Raw genomic sequence first — 23,895 nt, 5'->3', positions numbered from 1 at the left:
AGGGGCAGCCAGGCCAGCAACAGGGAACCTGGGTGCATCCTGAAGAGTGGAAAACCATGATTCCCCTCCTTTAACTTACTCTCTAGCACCAGCTCCTGTCATTACAGTGTTTTGCCACCCATGCAGCCCCCACACTTCCTCCAAGTCTGGCTGTGGGGCTAGAAGCCTTGCCACAAATTCACAAGGGCTGCTGCCTCTCTGCCAGCGTGGCAGGCTTGTTCCCTCCCCAAATCCTGTGCCTTGCCATGGTGTAACTCAGTCCAGCCCTGTGGCTCTGCCTGCGCAAGCAGCAGCTTGCCCGGATGGGGCAGGCAGGGTTCTGGTCAGTGTCTCCAGCCACTGCAGCAGCACTGCTTCAGTCCCCGAGTGCCATGACATGGGGCTTGTCCCCACTCTGCACTGTGCTCACAGCCCTACCCCAGGTGGTAGGATGAGGCCAGGGTGCCTGGTGTCCCTGCCTGTTCCTCACAAGTGCTGGCATGTCATTCCACCTCCACCACATCAAAGGGCAGCTCACAGATAGGGCAGCACACCCAGGCATTGCAGGATGCCTCTGCCTGCAAGGATGAAGGCCAGGCTGGATTAGGATCTTCCTCTCCACAGCAGGAGGTGTGTGCAAGGAGATCCAGGCTGAAGTGACCTGCAGAAAGGGGAGGTGATGCCATTGTCCCAGGCTCTGCAGTGCTGGGGTGAGCACAGGGGCCTCATGCTCTCCCTCAAGGTTCCTGTGGCAGCCTGGCATGCCTGATATGCTGTATCATCCCTCTTCTGCCTGTCACAGGGCTGGTGCCAGGGTGCCCTGCATGTGTGGCAGTGACATGTCCTGGCTGTGCAGCTGTCACTGCTTCTCCCTGAAAAGCTGGGGTTCAATGCACATGTGGGGACAGCAGAGCCAGCAGCAGCCACAGGTGTCCCCTCACCTCTCTTCAAACCCAGCTGCCTCCACTTGGAACCCACCTCAATGCTGTGGCAGCTCCACAGCCGCTCTCATGCAGCTCAGCTTGGCCTCCGTGGCTCCCACAGCACAGGACAGCTCACCCAAGCACCATCCTGCTGCTGCCTGGGATGGCGGGGCCAGGACCTGCCCCAGCTCCTGGGGATGGAGCTCTGGGCTCACCCCCCACAAGTCTCTCCCACCATCGCTTCAACTCCCAGCCTGCCTGAGGGGACTCAGGCACCAGCTGGACAGATGAACAGACAAACACAGTGTGCTCTGGCCCAGAAGCATGTCCCGCTCCCTGCTCAAGTCAGCCGTGCAGACTCCGTGTTTACAGGGAGGCTGTTTCAGGCCAGAGGACCCACCTGAGCATATGGGGCAAATGCCCGTGTCATGACTGCTGTCACCCCTCTTGGCCTGTCTCTTACATCGGCTGTGGGCTCTGGCTCTTCCTTCTGATGTGGACTGCCCTGAGGCAGCTGGCAGAGACCTACAGGGGCATTGCAAGAGCAGGCGTGAGCTTAGGGCTTGCTCCGCTGTGCCCTGCCCAAAGCAGTGAAAGACTACCCCAGCCAGGGACCAGATCTGGCAAGAAGGGAGCAGTGCACCAGCTGCCCAGCAGGAGCAGGCAAGGAGGGATTCAGAGCAGACAAATCACCGGGGTGAGGGCAGGGGATACACGGTGACTTGAGGGATGGATTACCTGCCCACCGGGCTGGGAGGTCTCTGCCTGCTGCCTGGCTGCCTGTGGGCTCTCGTGGGGGCTGCAGGGACATCTCGTGCAGAGCCTGGGGAACAGCAGACAAGAAGTAATCGTTCCCTCTGCCCGACAGTGCCAGATCTTGCGGTGGAAGGGGCCGGGTGAGAACTGAACCACTAGTATTCAGGGGTACAAAACCACCCCTGTGACACAAAATAACAATCACCCCTTCCAGCTGCCTTGCTGCGGACACTAAATGGAACGCAGGAGGTTTCTCGGTGGGCTGTGGGATTTACCATTGAACTCCTCTCATGCCAGTAAGGAGGGTGACTTGCACAGAGGAAGGCCACTCTTGCCAGGACACAGCCTGCAGCCAGTGGGGCAGAAGAAATGGGATCCCTCCAGGCATGGGGAGCACCCTGGCAGCTGTGGATTCACCCTAGCCTGCCCCAGGTGGGATCACTCCAGCCACGGGCAGAGCCCTCAGCAGGACAAGATCCATTTGGACGATTTTGGGGGGTGCGTACCAACTATGCAAAGGCTCTCTGCACTGCAATATGCCCTACACCAGCCATGGGCAGCTCTGGCTTACCTGGGTCCTCAGCTGGCAGCTCCGGGTCACCCCCCGGGCTCCTGTGCTGGCTCTGTGCCTCAGCGCCTGGCTCCGCACTGCTGACAGCACCATCTGGGCTGGTTGGCTGAGGCAGGCTGGGCTACAGGCAGCTGGCTCTAGCTGCTGCAGGCGGCTCTTCAGCTGCTCCTCCTCCCTTGAGCTCCTGGAGGCAGACAGTCAGCCCCGTGGGGAGGTGAGAGCAGGCAGGCTGGCAGGAGCCAGAGCTCCAAGCACCTGGGGGCTTGGAGGCAACACCTCAAGGTGGCTCCAGGCCTGGTTGCACAGGGCAAGGATGGAGATGGACCAGAGCGGGCTACATACGAGCATGGATTTGGAAAGAAAGTCCAGCAAAAGGCAGGGCTGGAGCGCCAGGGGCTGTCCGCGGGCTCGGGATCCTCCTGCAGGACAAGGGAATGCCCTAGGGAATCGAGACAGGCACTCTGTGACCCTCACCCCGGGTGCAGCCCCTGGTCCAGCCAGGAGAGCAACCTCTTGCCCTCTCCATGAAGCACGAGCAGCAGAAGTGGAAGAAGCAGTGGAAGCCCCATCACTGCTACCTCCCAGTGGGTTCCCGCATGAGGAGCACACAAGGGGCACCTACTAGGCTTTGCTGTGAAGGAGGGGGTGGCTGGATGTCCTCAGGGTCCAGCAGCGTGCGCACACGGATGAAGGACAGTCCAAACTGGCTGTGCTTGCTGAAGGGCTGGCTGCAGGTGAGCCGCAGGCGGTCCCACTTCTGCCCCACTGCCAGCATCAGGAAGTCTGCTGCAGAGGGGCAGCAATTAGGGTGGAGGGGGCATACTGGATACCACTGTCCCAGCACCGCTCCCACCTCGGCTTGTCACCTTGTGTCATTGTTCCCCCTGCAGAACCAGGACACGGTGACAACTGGGGGATTATGGGTATGGGAAGAGGCCAGGGCATGGGATCAGAGCTGGTACAACCCTCCTGAGGCTGCACAGTGAACAGGATGGCCACAACCCCTGATCTCCATCCCTACGTGTCATTCCTTAGTCTCTCCTTCCCTTTCCACCACCCCCAGCTAGCTGCAGCCCATCGGCAGCCCCCCAGCCTCTCTGCTCCGGGCCTCTTTCCTTCATATCGGGCAATACTTACCTTCCTTAAGCATCCGGACCCTGCAGCGATTCTGGTCCAGCTTTGAGTCAGCTGGTGTCATCAGCGCAACACTGGGCACCAGGGTGAGATAGGGTTGGTTTAGTGGCCATGAGGAATGTCCCACCTCGATCTGGAGGAAGGCGCAGCCGCAGTTGCCTGTATTAAAGCAGGAAGGATGTGAGGTTCAGGGCTGCCGAGCCCATCCTGGGTACAGCCCTGCCCGAGCTGGCGGCAGGGAAGGTACCAACATCCACATAGCCGATGGGACTGGCTCTCTCCAGCTGCAGCTCCAATCTCAGCTGCCTGCTGCGGTCTTGGGGGCAGCTGAGCCAGGGACGAAGGCTGTCCTCAAGCAGCAAGTTCTCCACCGGGTACTTGGGGTCCTGCACGTGACGGCAGAGATGCCATGTCACACACCAGCTCCCTCCCTGCCTGCCTTCCCCTTCCCCTCCACCTCGTTCTGGGTGCGGGGGACTCTCTGGCAATGCACAGAAATTGCACTCCACTTTTTGAGAGGAAGAACTGCACGCAATTCCTGCCCTTCAGCACTAATTAGCAAGCTTCAGCTGGTACTTAACAAGGAGAGCTGTGGTGCTGCACCCTGTCACACCCCATACCGAGACCCCCCCTCCCTCTTCAGAGACCTCAACAACTCAGAGGGAAACCTGGGCTTTGCAAACCTCCCATCGAGCCCCCCACCTTGAGGAAACACCCCAGAGACCTGCGAGAAGGACACAACATAGCTGATTTTGACTGGAGCCATCTGAGATCCCCTGGAGACAACTCTCTGTCGGGACCGAGCTTCCTTTTGGATCCCTCCAGCACCTGGTGAGGAGAGGGCACGTCTGTGGCAGGACTGAGCATCTCCTGGCAATGAGGAGCTGGGGCTCCAGCCAAGCCTCTGCCCCCCACCTGCCATAGCACAGCTCACCCCACTTTCAGATGGTGCAAAGTGGGGGGCTCTGGGGCAGCCTCTTCATTAGTCCCCGTTGACTCCAACCTCACCCCCCAGCCCCAGTGCCTCCCAGCTCTGCCCCCTGACCTTGCGGCATTGTTTTGCCACAGCATTAACCCCTCCCCAACTGACTCACAACCCCCCAGCCCCATTCAGCCACCCCTCTGCTCTTAACTCACCCCACAACCCCACCCACCCCCCCGGCTCCATTCCACCCCCCTGGTGCCACCCACGCACAGCCCACAAGCTGTAGCCCCATTCTGTCACCCCAGTGCCCCTAGTCCTTCCCCACAACTCCCCTCAGACCCTCCAGTCCCACCCCCCGGTGTCCCCAGACACACACACAACCCCCCCAGATCCATTTTGCCACCCCAGTAGCCCCCAGTTCTGCCCCATGCCCCCCAGCCCCATTAACTCCCCAGCCCCCACCCCATTCACCCCCCGTTCCACCCCATGACCCCCTCACAGCTCTGCCCCATGACCCCCATCCCATTACACCCCCGCAGTGCCCTGCAGCCCCCCTACCCATTCAGCCCCCCCCCAGCCCATTCAACCTCCCAGTGCCCCACAGCCCCCTCCGCCCCACAGCCCACCCCCCAACTGCACCCCCAGCCCCCTCACAGCCCGGCCCCACAGCCCCCCTAGCCCATCGCACCACCCTAGTGACCCCCAGGCCGCCCCCTCCCCATTCGCCCCCCAGCCCCCTCACGGCTCTGCCCCACGGCCCCCCCAGCCCCTCCCCCCCGAGGCGCACCGATCCCGAAGCCGCCGCCCGAATCTTCCGCTCACACCCGGTGACCCCTGACCTCCGACCCGTGACCCAGAGGCCCAGTCCCCGCCGGCCTGTCACTCCCCCCTCGCTTGAGCCCGCGGCCGCGGTGCCTGACGGGACACGCAGTCCTCTGGCTGGGCCGCGCTGCCGCGCCGCGGCCCTAAGGAACCGTCTGCCATGTGCACTCCCTCCGAAATAGCGTAAGGGGGCGGTGACATCGTTAGCCCCGCGGTGCGAGGCGGCCGGTGTAACCGGGTCCACCGGAAGGGACTGTGCGTCCCACTTCGGGACTGGAAATGGCAGAAGATCCCTGGCCGTGACAGCTCGCCCCTTCCCTCTGCCTGTAGCGGCGCCTCTGGCGGCTGTCCCACCCCTCCTCTCCTCTGACTGGCCGTCGGGGCAGCGCCGCGCCAAGCGATTAGCGGAGGTGCGACGGCGTGGCCGGTGATTGGCGGACGGTGGCGGAAGAAGCTGGCCGCTGGGGACGGGGGGGGCAAGATGGCGGCGGTGCTGGAGGTGGAGGTTGGGGGTCCCGTCGAGCGCGATGTGGAGGAGGTAGCGGGGGGCCGGGAGCGCCGTGGACCGGGGCGGGCTGGGGGCCCCCGGGAGGGTTAGGGAAGGGGGGCTGTGGGGCGGGGGACACCGGGTTGGGCGCACTGGCTAGGGGACAGGGCCCTGCGGCGGGGGCTGCGGGGGGCTCGGGGCTGGGGGTGCTGGGGTCGGGGGAGGCGGGGCGGGCGGGTGTGGGGGTGTGTGCACTGAGGCTGCCTGGGGGGACCCTGGGGCGTGGCGGGGGAGGGGGGTCTGGGGCACTGGGAGCTTCCAGGGCTTTGGGGCGGGGGGGTATGGGGACCGTTAGGGCTGAGGGGCTCTGGGAGTCCCTGGGGCGGGAGGGCCCCGGGAGAATCTCCAGGCCCCTGGGGCAGGGGGATATTGGGGGTCCCTGGGGCAGGAGGGCCCTGGGAGCATCTGAAGGCCCCTGGGGCAGCGGGGCATTGGGGGGTTCTGGGTGAGGGCGCCTTTGGGCTTTTTTTGGTGAGCTGCAGTGGATCTGCAGGGCCTCAGGAGGAGGGGCTTTGGAGGGCTCTGGGGTCCCTGTGGGTCTCGGAGGCACTGGGGAAGGGTGAGATGGATGAGAATGTGCCTCTGGGGTGGGCGGCCGTCCTGAGTGCAGGGTGAGAGGCTGGATGTGGCTGGAGGCAGCTGTGAGGAGCGCAGGGGAGGAGGGCGGTGGTGGAGGGGAAGCTCAGAGCAACCTTTGAGCTGTGTGAGAAACTGGCAGTTTGGGACATGGCAGGTAATTGGCAACAAGGGCCTCTGAAAGACTTTGCATCCCTGAAGTGGCCAAAGTGCCTGTTCCAGACAGGGCCCCCCAAGCTGGAGCAGCTGAAGAGGGGCCCTGGAAACACTAGCTGGGTCCTTTGGCACCTGCGAAGCTTCTCTGCTGTTAATTCATTCTCTGACTTTAAAACTCACTGCTGGAAAAGCCATGCGAGACTGGGGTGGGATTTGCATTTCAGAGAACACGGGAGGACGCGGGGCTGCTTGCGGTGCCCTCGGATGCCGGCAGCACGGGTAGTGTTCTCTCCTGGCAGCGACTTCTGCCTGTCACCTTGGTGCTGCGCCGTGTGAACTTCCGTGCTGAGATAATCAGTGGCCCTTGTTGCTCTTGGGGAATTGAAGCCATGTGAGGTAGAGGGCTTTAATTGAAGTTCCCACTGTTCCCATGATGGTGTTCAAGCATTCCCGGAGATGAAAAATTATAAAGCCAAAAAGAAAAAAAATCTGCTCAAAAAGCTGGAATTGAGAGCAGGGGCGTGCCTGCTTCTACACAACGGGAGTGTGGCATCTGTGTCTGCCACGGCATGTGTGCCACTGTACCACAGCACTGTAATGGCACTGCTGTCCTAGGCTTCGTCATGGCACTTTGTACTCAGGAGTTTTCCTTTTGCTTGCAGAGTGGTTCTGTGTGCGTGCAGCTGGCAGCCCTGCTGGAGCAGCAACACAAGGGGTACAAGATGCTTGGCTGGTGCAGTTGGGGTTTTTCAGTGCTTTTCCTCAAGAATTGGTAGTTTGGCTTAAAATTTTTCAGGTGCTGAAGGTTGTATTTGGGAAGTTTACTGGCAGGGTTGACTTGTGGAACTTCCCTCCTGTATGGCTGAGCTGTGTGAGCAAGGTGAGACAGTCTGCCTGAAGCGCAGTAAGAGCTTGTGCATCCTTCCTGTGCCATGTGTTGCTGCCAAAGAGCAGGTACAGTGGGATGACAGGAGGATTCAGCCTCAAATCCAGTGACCAAATGTCTTTAGCCACAAGTTGGTCACTCTTGCGTTACTTCTTGTTATATTTTAAGATGTTCACTGGTGGCTTTTTTATGCCAGAGAGGTGTTTGTCCAGCCAGGCTTTGAAGAACACAAAGGTGTATGTGTGCATGCTGGAACCAGGCTGTCTGAACTCCTCTCTGAACAAGCAACCCTGGCATCCCCCTGTGAATCTCTTCCATTGTGATAAGTGAGACTCAAAGCAAACTAGTAAGTAAACAGTAAGCTCTTGCACTCATGAGCTCTTTAGTTCAGTGCCAGCAGTAGATGGGAAACCTTTTCCATGTAAAAACATAGAAGAGCTGAAGATGCTTAGAAGTGAAATTCCTGTTTTTCAGTCCAACAGAAAACTGTTTTTGGGACTGGCTGAGAGGGCGTTGCGAGGAGGCAACTGACGGGCTGTGCTTAACTCTGTGCTGTGGTTCCACAAAATCCACATCCATCAGGACAAAATCCATGTGCTTGTGTTTGAGATCTTGGCAGCTCTGTGGGCTGAGCACATTGCTGACGAACAGTTAACGGTGGAGCTGGTGCACGGTGGAGATCTGAAAGGAGTTTAACGTTTCACTTGGTGCACCCGTGTGGGATAAACACTGAGTGTCATGTGGCTTTGGCTCTGCCTGGTTGTAACTCAGGCTGTTGTCAAAGGTTTAATTTGCGATTGTTGAAGCATTTGATCAGTTAGGGCCTTTTACTCCCTGCTGATTGTTACTGTGCTGTTTTGCGAGCAGAAGAAATGAAGACTTGAGATTCCAAAATTTTCTCAGACTTCACTAAAGAGCCTGCCTCTTTAAAATCTGCTTCAGGTGAATCACTGCACTCTGGGCATTCTCTTGAAAGGTATTTATTTCTCTTGAGATTTATCTTCCAGTTATTTCAGGTTGTTCCTAGTGAGTGATGTGAAATATATACTGAGGCTGGGGCTGTGGGAGAGATGAAATCAGGTCCCGGGCATCCTGGACCCTCGGCTCTTGTGCCTCTGCCCGGTGCTGTGCGTAGCAGATGCTGGCTGCTGTTGGTTTTGATGGCCAAAATACTGTGGAGCTGTGCAACATGAACTGTAGGCTGGTCTGTAGCTTGGAATTGAAATCAGCAGCTGCTTATTCTCTGTCCTCAAGACATTCTCCTTACCTCCTTCCCAGATTTAGAGCGTAAGGAGATTACAGCCAGCTTGCAGCTGGGTGGTTGGTACGTGTGCCTGGAGATCTTCCTGTCTCCCTGCTTCTGGACTGCGAGAAACAGGCGGTTATGAGGTTTGTATTATAGGTAACCGCAGCCTTTGTGTTTTCCTAGAGAGGAGTTCTCTTGACTGTCCTGGTGATGGGGATCACAAGTTTGCTGAAAACTGAAGAGTGGCATGAGTTTCTTCCAAGGGTCATGGTACTGTGTGCGAGGAGAGAATTGGACTTTAGTCATAGATAGCCAGTTTCGCCAAGCTGTCACGCTGAGGGGGCTGGGCTTTTTGAGTGGTTCGTGAGTTCTGGAGGAGAGAGCTAGCAGAATATATAATTCTTAATTCCTTATGTTTTTTTAAAAAAATAGTTGTTCTAAGAGCTCTGGTTTGTCAGACAGAGGGCATCCTGTGCTGGTATTGCCAGCAGGAGTGGTTTGGTGCTCAGGGCTTGGTGGAGTGTATCTTCAGATACTTCAGTCATTGTCATGGTTCTTGTCTAACCCCTCTCTGCTCTGGTAAAGGGAGACTTATGAGCAGAGGCTCTTCAGCCTAGCTGATGGGGATAGAAAGGGACCCAAAACCTGGGTGTTAAAATGACAGACCCAAACTAGAAATAGAACAAACACTTAATGGTAAGAGCAGGTGCTTCCTGGCACCGTCTCTCACGCTTGGATTCACCATTGCTATTCATTTTTAGAACCAAAGCTAGATTTCTTTGGTAAAAGAGTGTGCAGATCAAGGAGGAGTTAACTGGAAGGTTCAGTTTGCAGTGGCTGCTCTGCCAAGTCGTGTCTGACAGTCATCAGATCGCTCTGTCTCTGCTTGAACATCCCGTCTGTCACGTCCTGGCCCCCCCTTAACAAAGTTATTTCAGGAGCTTTAAGCTCTGGGGAATCTGGTGAAGCTCAGTCCCTGTAATTGAGTGAAAATTGTGTCTGATGCTGTGGATTCTTGCACCTGCAAGGACAGCTTACATGGCAGTTGCTGCTTTGGAGGATGGCTAGGTAGGAAGCGTTCTTCTCTGTGAAATGCAGGATTGCCTTAGGGTATGGGGCAGAGAAGGCTTTAGCTCATTTGCTGGAAGAATTTGTAGATTTGGGGGAGATGCTGAAGGACAGAGGCTGAAAAGTGTTCCCTGAGCGTGGGACAGAGCAGCGTGGATGGACCAGCTGCTGGTGTGCCACAGAGGAGTGACCACAAGCTGCTGTATGCTGAGGGGAGAAATAATTGATGTGTTTGGAAGGTGCTGGACTGTCTGTGCTCGTAAAATGTCCTCATGCAGTGAGGGCAGGGGTAGAGCCTGGGGGGAGCAGGGATCTCCTGGGGAGTGGCAGTGGGAGCCCCTGGTGACTTCCCAGAGCTTGCAGAGGGGTTGACCTATGCCAGAGCTGAGCTGGGCCAACAAGCACTTGGAGTTTATCAGCTTTTGCTTGCAGTGATTTGAGAACATTTTTGAATGATTTTTTTTTTTTTTTTTTTTTTACTGTTTATCAGAGCAGTTGTTCCAACTCTGAATTGGGTAGCTGACTTTTTGAAGGGAAAGCAGTGACTGAACTGATTAATCTGGATGTTTTAGGAACAGAAGAGCTTGGGGAATTTGGGCAATGCAAGCATACTTCTTGGAGTCAATGTCAGATCGTCACATGCTGTTTCCTATGCAGGCAGGCCAGTGAGCTTGAACAGGGGTTTTCATAGGTCTGTGTTTTGCATTTGCCTAAGTACTGAAGCACTTCTTGAAGGCCTTGGGGACTGAACCTCTCGCAAGTGTTGCTCTAGGGTGAAGCACAGCAGATGTCTAACAGCACACAGACGGATTGCTGCCACGCACGTGTTTTCCTGCCTCCTCACCCTGGGATATAATTAGGTGCCACAGAGGAAGCGAGGCAGCTATGTGTGTCCTCAGCTGAGCCCAGGTGTAATTGGAGGTGCTGCCTGCAAGGCATCGGTTTGGGGAACAGTCCCAAGGTTGAGGGATATCCCTGTGGTTCAGTACCCAGTGATCCAAGGCTGGTGGTGCTGAGGTGGAGCCTGTTCCTGTGTACATGTCTCCAGTGTGTACAGGAAAGCGTGATGATAAAGTCCTTGCTGTGCCTTGGTTTTGGTACCTTTTCTTATGGTTCCACACCTCCTTGCTGGTAAACATCCAGGTGTGGGTCATTCTGGGCTGGCCAGCCATGCACTCGGCTGTGGCTATGCTGGGGAAGAGTTAGCAGCCAGGGCGAGTGCCAGCCCCTCGGCTGTGCTGGAGGGTCTCCAGCCAGCTGGGGGGTTGTAAACTGTATGTTTATATGCCCAGCCCCAGGTGAGCTGCTGTAGGTTTTATCTGTGTTTGTGTCTTGCCGAGGAAAGGTGACATGAAGTCAGAGCAGTGGGATTTTGTTTGCTGCATCCCCAGCACTGTGTGTCAGGGTTTGTGCTGGTGCTGGGATGCCCAGCCAGTGAGCCTGTGCAGGAATGTGACTGGTGCTGGAGGCCTCTTCAGTTCTTATGTGAAGATATAAAGCTCCAGGAGAAAGCTGAAATGCAGTATCAAAGGTCCCCTCACTGCTGCCCAGTCCAAATGCCTCATGGAGAGAGTATTCATGCCAAATTTTGCTGGGGGAAATGGGGAATTCTGTGAGACTCGGCCTTTGAATGCTGCTTGCTTGCAAGCTGAGAAGGTTAGCCTGGGGTCATGGTTCTGCAGAGGGGGGGCCTTCTAAATCACTTAGGCTGGTTCCTTCTGTCCCCTAAACCTGTCAGGCAAAGGATGTCCTTGACGCTCTGTGTGCAGCTGGGCAGTTTCAGCTTGCATTAAGCACAGATTACACCAGTTCATCATCTCTTGTTGGTAATAACAGCAACTCCTGTTGCTCTTGGTTTCTCCTGTTGGGCAAAACCTGCTGCCTGTAACACCTGGGAGAGACACCCAGCCATGTCAGCAAAGGAAGTCCTAAATCTTTCTTCTTCCGTGATTCTGTCTGAAAATTTGTTTGTCAATGATTTGTGGGTGACATGTAGACACCAACCCCTGTCCTGCACACTGGTGGAATTTGGGATTCCCCTCTCTGTCCTGTTTCTGATGTGCACTGGGATCGCCCCTATGTGCCCAGAGACGCCTGGCTGGGTTTTGAACATGGGACTTGAACCAATTCCTCTAGGACGGTGAGCTGCAGTGAAATATGGGAGTATGAGGGGAAAGGTACTTGCAAGTGGTGGAGGAGCAGGGGGACCCTGTGGCTCTCCCTGTGCTGCCTGGAGGGTCAAAAGACAGCTCTGGGCTGCAGTGTCACGACGGCATGTCCAGGGTTTGTTGTTTAAAGCTGCTGAATCTAGGGTTTCCCCCTTCTGAAAGTTCTCAAAGAGCAGTCCTGGGGGTCTCACAGGATGCCTTTGCAGCTGCTGCTGCTGTCATCACTGATCGCATCTCACCGGGAGATAAAGGAGCCAGGTGCTGCGGCCGTGTTTCATGCGATGAGCAGGCGGTGTAGACGAGGCACAGCCTTGCTCCTGTGGGACATAAACCAGCATCTGTGCCGATTGGGCAGATGAAGGAAATCAGCTATCTGTTCTAGGCTGGTACTTCAATAGCTGATTTCTGTGGTGTTTTTTTTCTCTCCCTAGGTTGATCTTTCACACTTGTCCCCAGAAGAGAGATGGAGGTGAGTCTGTGTTGTGAGGTGAACTGACGATTACAGCTTGAGTGAGCTCCTGCTACTGACCAGAGCTACCAGCAGCACAGCCCATTTTCATGATGGGAGAGGACAGCGTTATTTGTTAGAGGGAAGTAGGAACTGTCCTAAAAGGCAATACTAATGTGTTTTTCCTTTAAATTGCTGACTAGATACTCCTCCTTTTCCTCTAGTCAAACCCATTTCAGCCAGACATTTGTTGAAAGCACAGTAAGGCTGGTCTCTCAGTATGGATTTATACAGGGTGGCTTCAGATCAGAGAATTTGGCATATTTGTTGGGTTTGGATATTTTTTTTTTTCCCCCCTAAGTTGAACTGTCTTGTCAGCTTGAGACAGAGATGTAAGGATGTAAGAGGTCTTAATTCTGTCTTGGGTTTTGGTTAAACAGCACAAGCTGCAAAGAAATCCCGTGTGTCTGCAGAGCATCAGTCTGGAAATCTCTTCTTCCAGGATACGCATGGGGTTATCCAGGGCAGAGAGAAGCAATTTGCTGGAGTCAGAGGGTTTTGCTGGCTATAGACTGTGCCCTGCCCATCCAAGCCTTTTCCTTGCTGGGTGAGAGGAAGGATGGTGCTGGTGGCTCTGAAACTGGGCTGAGGGTTTGGTACTGAGAGCTGGTGCACACTCATGGCGTCAAACAGCCACTCAGCTGATGCTGTTGCAGTGGTGAGTGAGTTACGTGAAACGTGTACTCCACGTTCCTTAGTTCAGATATGTCAGTGTGAGTTCTCTCTGCCTTGTTCATACCGGGGTGGGCTGAATGGCAGTCTTAGCTTTCACAGTTTAAGAATGAGCTAGTCTCAGAGAAGCCTTTTGTCTTTTCTCCTCTGGATTGCAATGCAGCACCCATCTCCACGATGCTCCTTCGTGGTGTTTCTCAGTCTGGTCTTCCTGGCTGCCCGTGCCGAGGTGTTTGTCAGCCCCACGGTGCTGTTAGCATGTGATCTGTGCCCGCATGCTCTTCAGCCACCTTTTCCCTGTGTTGCAGGGTGGAGCATGCACGAATGCATGCCAAGCACCGTGGTCACGAGGCTATGCATGCCGAAATGGTCCTCATCCTTATTGCCACGCTGGTGGTGGCACAGCTCCTGTTGGTTCAGTGGAAGCAGAGGCACCCTCGCTCCTACAACGTAAGTGTCTCCCATGCAACCATTTTGTCTCTGAGGCTGGGTGTGAGTGCTGAGTGATGCTGTCCTTTAGCTGATGAGAAGTATGCTCCTGGTTTTCTCTTTTTGGCTGGTGTTGAGATACCCCTTGTCTTCCCAGAAGCCTGCAGGGATTCTAGCTAGGGATGAGGTTACATCTGTTACAAGTGATGCCAATAACTCTGTTTTTCATAGTGCTTTGACACCAGGTGATCGGAGAAACAGATCTCCGGTATTGTCCTGAGGGTAATGCAAAGAGAAGCTGTTTTTTCTGGGTGCTTCCTCAGAAGCAATGGGGACTTCTTGCTGCTGGGCCCCTGGTTTTGACAGTTCTGGCAGCATTGTCTGCTGAGCAGACCTGCCACTTGCTGATGCCACTGGCTTGTCAGGGACTGTTATTCTACCTTAACTGACCTCACTCTGATTTCGGTATCAGAAGTAATGTTTCCAGGCGATACCTATAATCCTCTATGAACTTTAAACTGAACCTGTTTGCCTGTTGCCCCTCCCGCAGCACCACAGGAGCTCAGCTGCAGGGCTGTAGATCCCTTTTGGGAATAGGCTGTAGGGCAGAGGTGAGTCTGAAACCTTCCGCTGCACCTGTCTCCTTGTTTAATATTCGTCTGATGTTTGTATGGTTGCTGTGTTCGGGTCCTTGGAAAGGTGAAGGTTTATATAGCAGCCTTACAACTAGTTAGGTGGTCATCTCCTGTACCTTCCTCTGGATATGTTTCCTGTGCATTCTCCCTCTGGCTCTAGTCCTTTGTTACCAAGGATCACGTGGCTGCTGCCCCAAACTTCTTCAGCCAGGCTCTGAGCCTGTTCTCTGGGTGCCACAGACCAAACTTCCTGAGTTTCCTGGTTGCTATTCAGAGCCCTTTGATGCAGGGAGAACAGCTGCCAGGAGTGGCAGGGTGTTTCTGATGAGCAGAGAGCCAGCTCAAAATGCTTTTCCTCTGTTCCTGCAGATGGTGACCCTCTTCCAGATGTGGGTAGTGCCTCTGTATTTCACGATCAAGCTGTATTGGTGGCGGTTCCTGGTAATCTGGGTGCTATTCTCAGCAGTCACAGCTTTTGTCACCTTCAGGGCAACTCGAAAACCTCTGGTACAGACAACACCCAGGTTAGTACATGTGTTTCTGGGAAAACTCCTCAGCCCCAGGGGAATCATTACAAGGCGCTCTTTCCAGTTTTGCTGCCACAGATCATTGTCTTAAACTTTGTACCTTGGGAGCACTCAACCCCTGCCCGTGCTGCCCATGTCAGTCGGTGTAAAGCACTAATTGGCTGCTGGCAGCCAGCCCAATGCATGTGGTACGCGAGTGGGTGGTGGAAAGGCAGATACTTCATCCGAGGGCATTCCCAGTATGAAGCACACTTGCTTGTGGCCTTTGGAGATGCTGAGGTTTCTGGTTTGGAAGTCAAGACTGTAAGTGGCCTGTGGCAGGGATGGTTCTGTGGCTTGAAATAGAAATTTAAAGCTCATGTGTGTGGCTAGTTGAAGTGTCTGCTGACACCACCATCCAGGTTTACAAAGTACTTGCTGCAGTTTCTTTCAGGAAAAAATGAAGTAGTTAAATTCTTGTTTTAATTCTTTACAGGCTGGTTTATAAATGGTTTCTACTAATATACAAGATCAGCTATGCCACTGGAATTGTAGGGTACATGGCTGTGATGTTTACGCTTTTTGGTCTTAACTTATTGTTCAGGTGAGTGAATCTTTTGGGTCCCACTCCTGGGGCGAGGGATGTAACACACTGTGTGGAGTAAGGCTGCGACTCTGGAAAAACAGTTGTCTTAGCAATCTGATTAGTGGGACCAAAGAGACTCCAGGGATGTCCTTTTCTTGCTGAGAGGATCACAGGTAAGATGGTGCTACCTGAACTGGTCAGGGTCGCTGGAGAGCCCTGCTTCCAACTCAGCTGTGTTGGCAGCAGCTCCTCCATCTCTGCCTGTGTCTGGCCTGGGAGCAGCAGTGGGATTTTCTTTGCTTCCTGATAAAGAGTAGCATTTTCTTTGCTACCCTGACAAAGGGATACCTGCAACAGGCAGCCAGCCCAGGTGTGGTAGCAGAGGACCCTAGCCCAAGCCTTCATGTTTTAGAGAGGTTGATTCCTTCTCTGGTATATGAGCAGACCTGGCAGCTGCCTGCACAGACATGGAAGTGTTAACTGGGGGCTTACTGGGAGCTGATCTGGTGCACAAAACAGTTGGGAGATTACTGTAGCTGCTCATTCCAGAGGCTGGTGAGGGTGGTGGGCACCAGATACGAGACACCTGGGTGTTACACCCACATCTCCATTCAAATGCTGCTTTTTGACATCCAAGGAGAAGTGTCCCAGAAGCAGGGGCTGGGGCTGTTCTGGGCAGGCACCTAGAAGACCTCTGCAGGTGATGCTTCTGGGTGACATGTGTCTGCTGCTCTTGTGATGGGAGTTAGCACTGTGTGCTATGTCAGCACCCCTGCAGCCCCCCCAAAAAAGCTCTTGATGTCATTTTGGCTCTTCTGTTGTAGAATCAAACCAGAAGATGCGATGGACTTTGGCATCTCCCTCCTCTTTTATGGTCTTTACTACGGGGTTCTGGAGCGGGACTTTGCTGAGATGTGTGCAGATTACATGGCCTCAACGATCGGGGTGAGTTAATGCCATGCTCTTCCCCAGGCGAGAGTCCTGCCCCATTATGGGAGGGCCTGAAGTGTGTCAGTTGCAGCAATAGCTTTTGCCTCCCCCAAATGGGAAAGTGCATCAGACTTGAGGAAGGGCTTTCTGAGGCTGCTGCCTTTCCCGCTGTGCTCTCTCTGGACCCGCTGCCATGGTCAAGGCTGGGAGGTTTCTGGCGTAACAGAGCTGCTCCGAGACCTTTCCTTAAGAGCAGAGCTTCTTCAGGTGTTCCCTAGTCTCCAGAAGCACAAGAAATAAGGAATGGAAGGATCTGTTCAGCCCCTCTCTAAACTGACAAATATTCTCTCTCTGGGTCTTTAAAATCTCCAGTACCAAAGAGCACTCCTGCTTCTGGGACCATGCGGCAGGTGTGTTAACTTAAGAACTTAAGGCTTCACACCATGGGCTTCCTTCTGCTGCTTGTATCTGCTGCAGCTTGTGCTGTCCCTGTGGACAGAGGTTATGTTCCCATGTGCCTTCGGTGGTGGCCCACTCACCTGCTACCAAACAAAACCGCAGTCCACCAAAAATTACATGCAGTAGGTCATGTTGCTGCTTTGCAGCAGCCCTTTAAGGTCTTGGACTTTTATTTATTCCTCCTCCTCTCAGAGCTTTCTGCTGCTGCTCCTTGGAGGTTCTGCCTGGCAGGACTGGGGAGCCCCAGCCCCTCACCAGCCACCTTCCACTCACACTGGGACACCTTGGCAGAGCTCAGATCTCCCCCTGCATAGGTGGTGGGTACCCGGGACAGGCCTACAGCAGCCCAGGCACTCCCCGAGGGTCTGGCCTGTCTGCAGGACTGCCAGGAGGGTGCTGCTGCTAGTTGGCACCACGGCCCAAGGGTGCCACTCCATTGGGTGGTCAGAGCGAAGCTGTGCCAGGTCTGCTGGAGGCAGGTTTTGCTGATGATACTAAACTAGGAGGAGCTGTGGACTCCCTTGAGGGCAGAGAGGCGTTACAGAGCTGGGCAATCGCCAACTGTGTGAAATTTAACAAGAGCAAGTCTCAGATTCTCCACCTGAAACAGGGTAATCCTGGTTAGGGGGACGAGAGGCTGGAGAGCAGCCTGGGCTGATGACAAGTTGAGTATGAGTCAATAGCGTGGCCTGGCATCCCAGAGAGCCAACTGTGTCCTGGGGCATGTCAAGCCCAGCACAGTGAGCTGGTCGGTGGAGGAGATTGTCCCACTCTACACTGCACTGGTGCGTCCCCACCTCGAATTCGGTGTGCGGTTTTGGGTGCCTCCATGTATGAAGGACATCACACTACTAGAGTGTGTCCAGAGGAGGGCGACCAAGACTGTGAAAGGTCTCGAGGGCAAGACCTAGGAAGAGCTGCTGAGTTCACTTGGCTTCTTCAGTTTGGAGAAGACTGAGGAGTGACCTCATGGCATTCTACAGCTTCCTCAAGAGGGACAGCGGAGGGGGAGCTGCTGGTCTCTCTCTGGTGAGCAGCCATAGGACACGAGGAGATGGGGTAATGCTGCATCAGGGCAAGTTCAGACTGGATGTTAGCGAAAGGCTCTTCACTGAGAGGGTGGCTTGTCACTGGAATGGACTCCCAGGGAAGTTGTGACAGCACCAAGCCTGTCAGGAGTTCGAGGAGCATCTGGATAATGCTCTTAGTCATGTGGTTTAGTGTTACGTAATCCTTTGAGGAGTAGAGAGTTGGACTCAGTGGTCCTTATGGGTCCCTTCCAACTTGAGATATTCTGTGTCTCCTAGCCAGGACACAGCATGAGTGACCCAGGGCTCGTGGCCACCCCTGGAGCGTGTGGGACCAGAGCTGCACGCAGGGAGATGTGGTTGCGTGCCTGCACCCTCCTGCGTGCTGCATCAGGCTGATGCTGAGCCAACAGGCTTGGAAATGGTTGGGGGGTGGCTGCTCTGCGCTTCGCTCTTCAGCTGACCGAGCTTCAGGGACCCGTGGGGCTGGAGGCTTGGACCATATTCAACTGCCAGCCCAAGGCTGCCATTTTGGGTTAAAGCTGTCACCTCCAGCTTGTCCTGCTCTCACCCCCAGCCTCTGCCCTTGCTGCCTGGCATGGGTGCACCAGCCCAGCAGGCAGCTGACAACTGACCAGGCCATCGGGGAGTGAAGGGGGCTGGTCCCCGGCATGGGGAGGGGGTTGTGGGGCTGGCAGAGGGGCTGGGGTGTGATGGGCCACCACATGGCTGAGCAGCTCCCTGTCCTGTTGTAGTTGTTTCCCACAGCTGGGCCTGTAACAAGGTTTTTAAGCCCAAAAGGCTGAGGCTGGACTCCAGGTGCTGACCCCAGCCCTCCTTAAAGTTTAGCTGTGCTGACGTAGGCATGGGACACGTGCCCTCCTGCTGTCACTGCTTTCCCTCTGCTCTGCCCTCGCTCAGTTCTACAGCGCCTCGGGGATGCCCACCAAGCACCTCTCTGACAGCGTCTGCGCTGTCTGCGGCCAGCAGATCTTCGTGGATGTCAATGAGGAGGGGATCATCGAGAACACCTACCGCCTTTCCTGCAACCACGTGTATCCTTTTCCTTGGGAGCCAGCCCATTGCCTTGCTGGCTCCCTGCCAGGGCTGGCAGCAGAGAGCTCCTGCCCTGCACCTTCTCCAGCGTGGGGTGAAGAAACGCCTGTCCTGGGACTTGGGGCCATTCTGCTGATTTTACATGTGATCCTTGCCTGTGTCATCGCTGACTTGGCATGGAAAGAGGCAAAGTCCCACATGTCCCTGAAATCAATGCCTCGTTGCTTCCATTTTACAAGTGGTTGTTCTTCCTTCCCCTCTCCAGCTGCCCCTGCTGTGGCAGTGCTGCTGTGGAGCTGTGCCTTGCTTTCCAGCTACCTTTGCTAAATCTGCTGGGACTTGACTGCCCAGCGCTTGCTGCCATGCCAGCTCCCGTCAGCATGAGGTAGGGGCGTGAAGCGTCCCTGGTCCAGCCGAGCAGCGCTCTGTGTGTCACACTGGCCCCTTGTTGGAGAACTACTGCTGCAAGTCCTGGCTGAGAGCCTCCGAAGGGAAGAGTTGGGGGAAAACACTGCCTGCCCCACACAGCATCCCTTGGAAAACAGCCCCTGCAGCCTCGTGCTGCCAGTCAGTGCCTGCCCTGCCGACTCCAGCCACAGTCCAGCAGCTTCCTCCTTCCCCAGAAATCCTCCAGCGACTCTGGCCTCAGCGGGGTTTCCGGCGCCCTGGAATTGCTCACCCTTCCCCTTCAGCTGATTTTGAAACTGGAAGTCCTGGTTGTTGCTCAGCCCCAGCAGGGGAGGGCTCAGGGTTTTTTCTGGCAGTGACTCAGCGGTGGAGATGGGATGTCCTCTGGCACTGCTTGCGTTACTGGCTGCGAGGTGCTTTCCAAACTGGGCCTGAGCAAAGGTCATGGTGGCAAAACTCACCTAAATTTAATCGCTGTAAAGTGTTTACGAGGTGTATGCCAGCCTGGCCCCAGCATCTGACCCCGTGCAGGGCCTGAGCCTGCCTGTCACGCACCCTGTGGCAGCTTGGTGGGGGGTTGTGGCTGTTGAAGGAGTCTGTGCTTGTGGTAATCCCCTGGGGGGAGTGGCTCCTGCTGTTGCTCTGGCATTAACCCTGGGTCTGAGCAGCAGAGGCATTACCTGGGGGAGTTTGTTTGCTCAGCGACACCCTTATGCATGGCAGAGTTCCCCAACAGGGCAAGCGGCCTCACCCCAGAGCTGTGTCATGGTGGCTGCAGCCACCTCATGTTTCCCTGTGACTTCTTCAGGGCTGGGCTCAGGTTGAGTAAATCCTTGTTACTCATCTGCCATGATGGAGCGTAGCTGGCACCTGCAAGTCAGTCCCTGGGAGAAATCCCTTAAATACGTTGTTAATCCTTGAGAAGCCTTTGTGTAACACACAGAGTCAAGTTTGCAGAGCTCTCCTGGGCTGTACAAACCTTCCCAGCACTCAAAGCCCCAGCATTTCGCAGCCAGACACATCCCTGCCAGTCCTCTGCTGCCAGCTCCCACTCTCAAATTGAGGAGCTTCCCCCAGCCACCCGTGTCGGTCTAACCCTGCTCTGGTGTTAGCATGTGCTGGGTTACATGTGTGCCGGGCACTGTCGAGACACAGACTCTTCACCGTCTCATCATAGCCCTCATGATGCCTCCCCAGCCCACTGCCCCATGAGCTCCTTCCTCTGTGCCTGGAAGGTGCTGTGCCTTCTAGGAAAGGGCTGCAGTTGTGCAATGTGGACACCCTTGCCTGTCTGATATTTCCCCCATCCCCTGTGCAGTGGCATGGGGATGACTTTTTTTTTAAGCTCAGTGGTTTCCTCCATGCTCAGTTGTGTGCCATCATTGTTTCCCCCTGCCCCAACATGAAGCAGTTCCCCTTAACGTGCCCCTCCCCAGGTTTCACGAATTCTGCATCCGTGGCTGGTGCATCGTCGGGAAGAAGCAGACGTGTCCATACTGCAAAGAGAAGGTGGATCTCAAGAGGATGTTCAGTAACCCGTATCCTTTCTCCTTGTGAAGGGGAACAGTGGGTAGGGTGCATGAGGGGCTCGGGGCCATGCCTGGGAGCTGCTGGCTGCTCATTTGGGCTCGCCAGGCCCCCCCAGGCAGGTGGCTACCAGCCCACAGCAATGGCAGAGACTGCAAAATCTGTCCGTGAGCTGGGCGTGTTGCCTGGCACGGGGCAGTGGGCATGTCTGGGGAGCTGGGAGGCTGTGGGCTCCACTGAGGGTGCTGCTCCCTCCGGTGAGAGATGAAAATGTTCATGAAGCCCTTCATGGCTGAGCCCCACAGCCCCTGCTTACCATGGGAGGGCTCAGCAGCCCTCATCCCCCTCCCTGCACCACTGTAAGGGATGGCTCAAGCCCCATGTTTTGCTTTTCCGCCTGTGGATGTTCCTGTGGGAAGTGAGTTCCCGCAGAGCCGGGCACTGGATTTTGCTGCCTGTGCAGCGTGTGTGTTGCCCCCTCTCTGAGGCAAGTCGTGTCGGTCCCCTGGGAGGAGGAGATGGTCAACCTGGACCCCCACATCCTGCAGGACACCTGGTTGCACCCCACGCCCTCCTTGCCAAGGCACAGCTGAGGTGAGCCCCAGCCTGGCCAGAGCCACCCCTCCCCAGGGAGCCAGTGCTGCAGAGGCTTGAGGCTTTGTTCCCCCTGTCCCTGTGGTGTGGCAGCTTTGAGTGGCTCCTTGGTGGGCTACACTCCTCTTGTCCCTGTCCCCGTGGTTCTTTAACTCCTTCCTACCCAGCTGGGAGAGGCCTCATGTCATGTATGGGCAGCTGCTGGACTGGCTGCGCTACCTGGTGGCCTGGCAGCCGGTGATCATCGGACTGGTCCAGGGCATCAACTACATCCTGGGGCTGGAGTAAGGGCAGGCGGTGGGGAGCCGTGGAGCCACGAGAGGACACGTGCCCAGGGCAGGGGACAGCAGCTGGCTGGAAACGCTGGCTTTTCTCTGTCACTTCTCAGGACCTCAGCCGTCCCCAAGGACTGCAGCACTGGGGGCCGAAGGAGGACTCTGCCCTGAGGCCCCTCCCACTAGGGCTGGGGGAGTCTTTTTTTAAAAAGCAATTATTTTAATGAGCATATTGAAAACTTTCTATTGCAGCTGAAAAGAGACGCTTGTCCCGTTTCCCTGCCCCAGCCCCTCTCTGGCCCTTCACATGGCCCCGGTGTGCTGAGCGTTTGACTGGGGGCTGTTCTCCATCTCCCTCTCCTGCTGCTTTGCCGGAAGAGGTGACAGGGAGAGGGCTGAGGCTTTGCCAGCTCTGACGCTTGCTCCCCGGAGCAGCCTTCCCAGCAGCGAGGATGGGACATGGGGAAGCAGGGTCGGGGCTGGGCCCCTCTGCTGCGCGGGGCTGCAGAGGAGAGGCTGCCTGCGGGGGCTGGAGCTCAGCACCCTGGAAGAGGGGACAGAGGGACACTGCTGCCCTGGCACTGACTGCCATGGGCCAGACTCTTGGCTGCCAGGTCCCTGGTGCCGTGGGTGCATGGGGAGTAACCGAGCCCCTCTCCCGCGCTGTGGTGGTGGGCTCTGCCTGTGCCCTGCCTCAGCTAACCCTTTTGTACACTCCCCCTTTTTTCTATATTCCTGCCTGGAAGCTGGTGGCATCACCCAGCTGCTGCAGCTCGGGGACCAGCCAGGGCACAGAGCGTGCTGTGCCGTTTCTTTCCCTGCACCTCTTTCTGTGATGGTGACGGTATGTCAAGAGCAGCCTGAGAGTGGGTTGCCCCTGCCCCAGGGCGCGGGGGATGCCCCGCTGGGGATTGCTCTTTTTGGCGCTGTAATAAAAGGGATCGAGCAAAGGGCGTGGGCAGGGCTGGGCTGCTGCTGGTGTTTCGCCATGCCAGCACAAGGAGCCGTGCCCCCATCCATCTTGTGCGAGGGGCTTTGGGCTCATTTTTTGGCAGCGGGTGAGTACAGCCTGTGATGGCAGCATGTGGGAGCAAGGTGCTTGACCCCAGGGCCAGCTGTGAGGCTCTGGGGGAAATTGGGAGCATTTTGGGGGTGGTCAGGAGCCAGCCCTCTCAGCAGTGTGAGGGCTTGAGCTGTGTCCCGTGAGGGTGCTGGGGTCTGACGGAGACACATGAGGCAGCGTCACCCCCGTTCCTGGTGTGAGGGACTGTGCCACGTTGTGCAGGGGATTTGGGAAGTGGCCACAGTGGCAGCTCGGCTGTGGGCGCAGCGTAGGCTGTGTCACCCAGGGGAGACCTGGCGTGGCTGCGCCACGTGCCCCGCTGAGTCCTTTTGGTTTTCTTTGGGGTGAAACCACATCACAATGTTGTGCCAAACACAGAAATAGAGTCCTGGAAATGGAGATGCGGCCCAGGGTTTTTCTTGATCGTCTTCCTTGCTCTAGAGTGAGGCCACAGTTCCTCCTTCTGCCTTTGTGCTCTCCCTCAGTGGGGACAGATGCCAAAAGTGGCTGGGGACAAAGCACCCTCCCCACGGGTCCTGCCCACATATTTCACATCAGGGTAGCCTGAGCTCAGCTGGGTTGGGCTTTTGTGGGGATCAGGGACGTGGTGGAGGAGCGGAGGGTGCTGGGCTATCCCCATACATGAGCTGCCTCTGGCCCCTCGGTGCCCACAGGGCCCCTGGGCCAGTGCCGTTGCAGCCCTGGCCACAGATCCCCACAGGTGCTGTGGGGGTGATGCGGCCACTGTCCCCGTCCTGGTGGGAAGGAAGGGGACGGGTTGTGCTTGGCAGGCTTGGAGATGTCCCTGAGAGAACCCTTCTAGCTGTGGTCCTGCCCTTCTGGGAACTGTTGATAACAACAGCCGGGAAACTCACTGGGCTTTTAGGGGCTTTTTTCCATGCGGTGCGTTGGTCCTGTGCCTGCACCACAGGAGCTGCCAGCGCGTGAGGCTCGGGTGGCTCCTCCTGCCCCGTGGCTGTGCCTGTGCTGCGTCCCTGCCTTGGCCGTGCTGGGGAAGCAGGCGCCGGGGGCTTCCCCTGGTTTTGCAGCATGATCTTGGTGGGTTACTGGAACCCTCATGTCTGCTGCTCTCCTGCTGCTGTGGGTTGGCCCCAGGGGGCTCTGCCACGGGGAGAGGGGCTGGGTCCTGGTCCGGGGTCCCCATGCCCCTGCTCAGGCTCCTCGCTGCCCCCCGGGGCTGGCTCCCCCACGGTCAAGCACCAGAGCGGAGCCCTGGCAGGTCCCTGTGGGTTTCTCTCCATCTTCTGGAGCTGGGAGGCCTGCGCTAAGCTGTGGGGCTGCCCCAGCTGGCACACGGCCCGGCGCCCAGGGCTCCCCCCACCCAGTGCTGGTGCTCAGTCCCCAGGGGGCTTCACCCACCTCCCTCTCCCCCTGCCCAGACCCTGCCTTGCCCCTGGCCAGCCCTGAAGTGTGGGGAGCCAAACTGGTCCCTGGCATGGGG

At 56.4% G+C, this 23,895-nt stretch overlaps 2 protein-coding genes across 5 annotated transcripts; one reads left to right on the top strand and one right to left on the bottom strand.

The window, feature by feature from the left end:
* Positions 1-35: 35 nt before the first annotated feature.
* LOC119142615 (short transient receptor potential channel 2) lies at positions 36-5,644 on the bottom strand. Its single transcript, XM_037375707.1, has 9 exons — positions 5,128-5,644; positions 4,088-4,191; positions 3,367-3,522; positions 2,852-3,015; positions 2,572-2,648; positions 2,230-2,413; positions 1,641-1,725; positions 1,303-1,427; positions 36-640 (listed from the first exon to the last, which is right to left on the bottom strand). Exons 3-9 carry the CDS (start codon positions 3,425-3,427, stop codon positions 356-358), a joined length of 981 nt encoding a protein of 326 aa, XP_037231604.1. The 5' UTR covers positions 3,428-3,522; positions 4,088-4,191; positions 5,128-5,644; the 3' UTR covers positions 36-355.
* On the top strand, positions 5,560-22,832 carry RNF121 (ring finger protein 121). 4 transcript variants are annotated; one of them, XM_037375710.1, is made up of 10 exons: positions 5,581-5,648; positions 8,554-8,664; positions 12,189-12,226; positions 13,246-13,387; positions 14,371-14,525; positions 15,004-15,111; positions 15,918-16,038; positions 18,432-18,565; positions 20,411-20,512; positions 21,263-22,832. In XM_037375710.1, exons 4-10 carry the CDS (start codon positions 13,262-13,264, stop codon positions 21,381-21,383), a joined length of 867 nt encoding a protein of 288 aa, XP_037231607.1. In that variant the 5' UTR covers positions 5,581-5,648; positions 8,554-8,664; positions 12,189-12,226; positions 13,246-13,261; the 3' UTR covers positions 21,384-22,832. The 4 variants fall into 4 exon arrangements, with proteins under 4 accessions (XP_037231605.1, XP_037231608.1, XP_037231606.1 ...); XM_037375708.1 differs by lacking the exon at positions 8,554-8,664 and having other exon boundaries at positions 5,560-5,648; XM_037375711.1 differs by lacking the exon at positions 8,554-8,664 and having other exon boundaries at positions 5,560-5,648; positions 20,411-20,509; positions 21,249-21,336.
* Positions 22,833-23,895: the final 1,063 nt, after the last annotated feature.

The sequence above is a fragment of the Falco rusticolus genome, chromosome 2, assembly GCF_015220075.1.
Source record: "Falco rusticolus isolate bFalRus1 chromosome 2, bFalRus1.pri, whole genome shotgun sequence".
NCBI lineage: Eukaryota > Metazoa > Chordata > Aves > Falconiformes > Falconidae > Falco > Falco rusticolus.
The sequence above is the reverse complement of the archived record's forward strand: the minus strand, read 5'-3'. Positions and strand labels throughout refer to the sequence as shown.

Excerpts from the sequence above, each read along its gene's own strand:
- LOC119142615 (XM_037375707.1), bottom strand. The coding sequence starts at position 3,427 with ATGACACCAGCTGACTCAAAGCTGGACCAGAATCGCTGCAGGGTCCGG. Across the intron at positions 1,726-2,229 it reads GCTGCCAGCTGAGGACCCAG|GCTCTGCACGAGATGTCCCT; the intron begins GTAAGCCAGAGC and ends GCTGTTCCCCAG. Across the intron at positions 641-1,302 it reads CATTTGCCCCATATGCTCAG|GTCACTTCAGCCTGGATCTC; the intron begins GTGGGTCCTCTG and ends CCCTTTCTGCAG.
- RNF121 (XM_037375708.1), top strand. The coding sequence starts at position 5,592 with ATGGCGGCGGTGCTGGAGGTGGAGGTTGGGGGTCCCGTCGAGCGCGAT. Across the intron at positions 12,227-13,245 it reads TCCCCAGAAGAGAGATGGAG|GGTGGAGCATGCACGAATGC; the intron begins GTGAGTCTGTGT and ends CCTGTGTTGCAG. Across the intron at positions 18,566-20,410 it reads CGCCTTTCCTGCAACCACGT|GTTTCACGAATTCTGCATCC; the intron begins GTATCCTTTTCC and ends GCCCCTCCCCAG.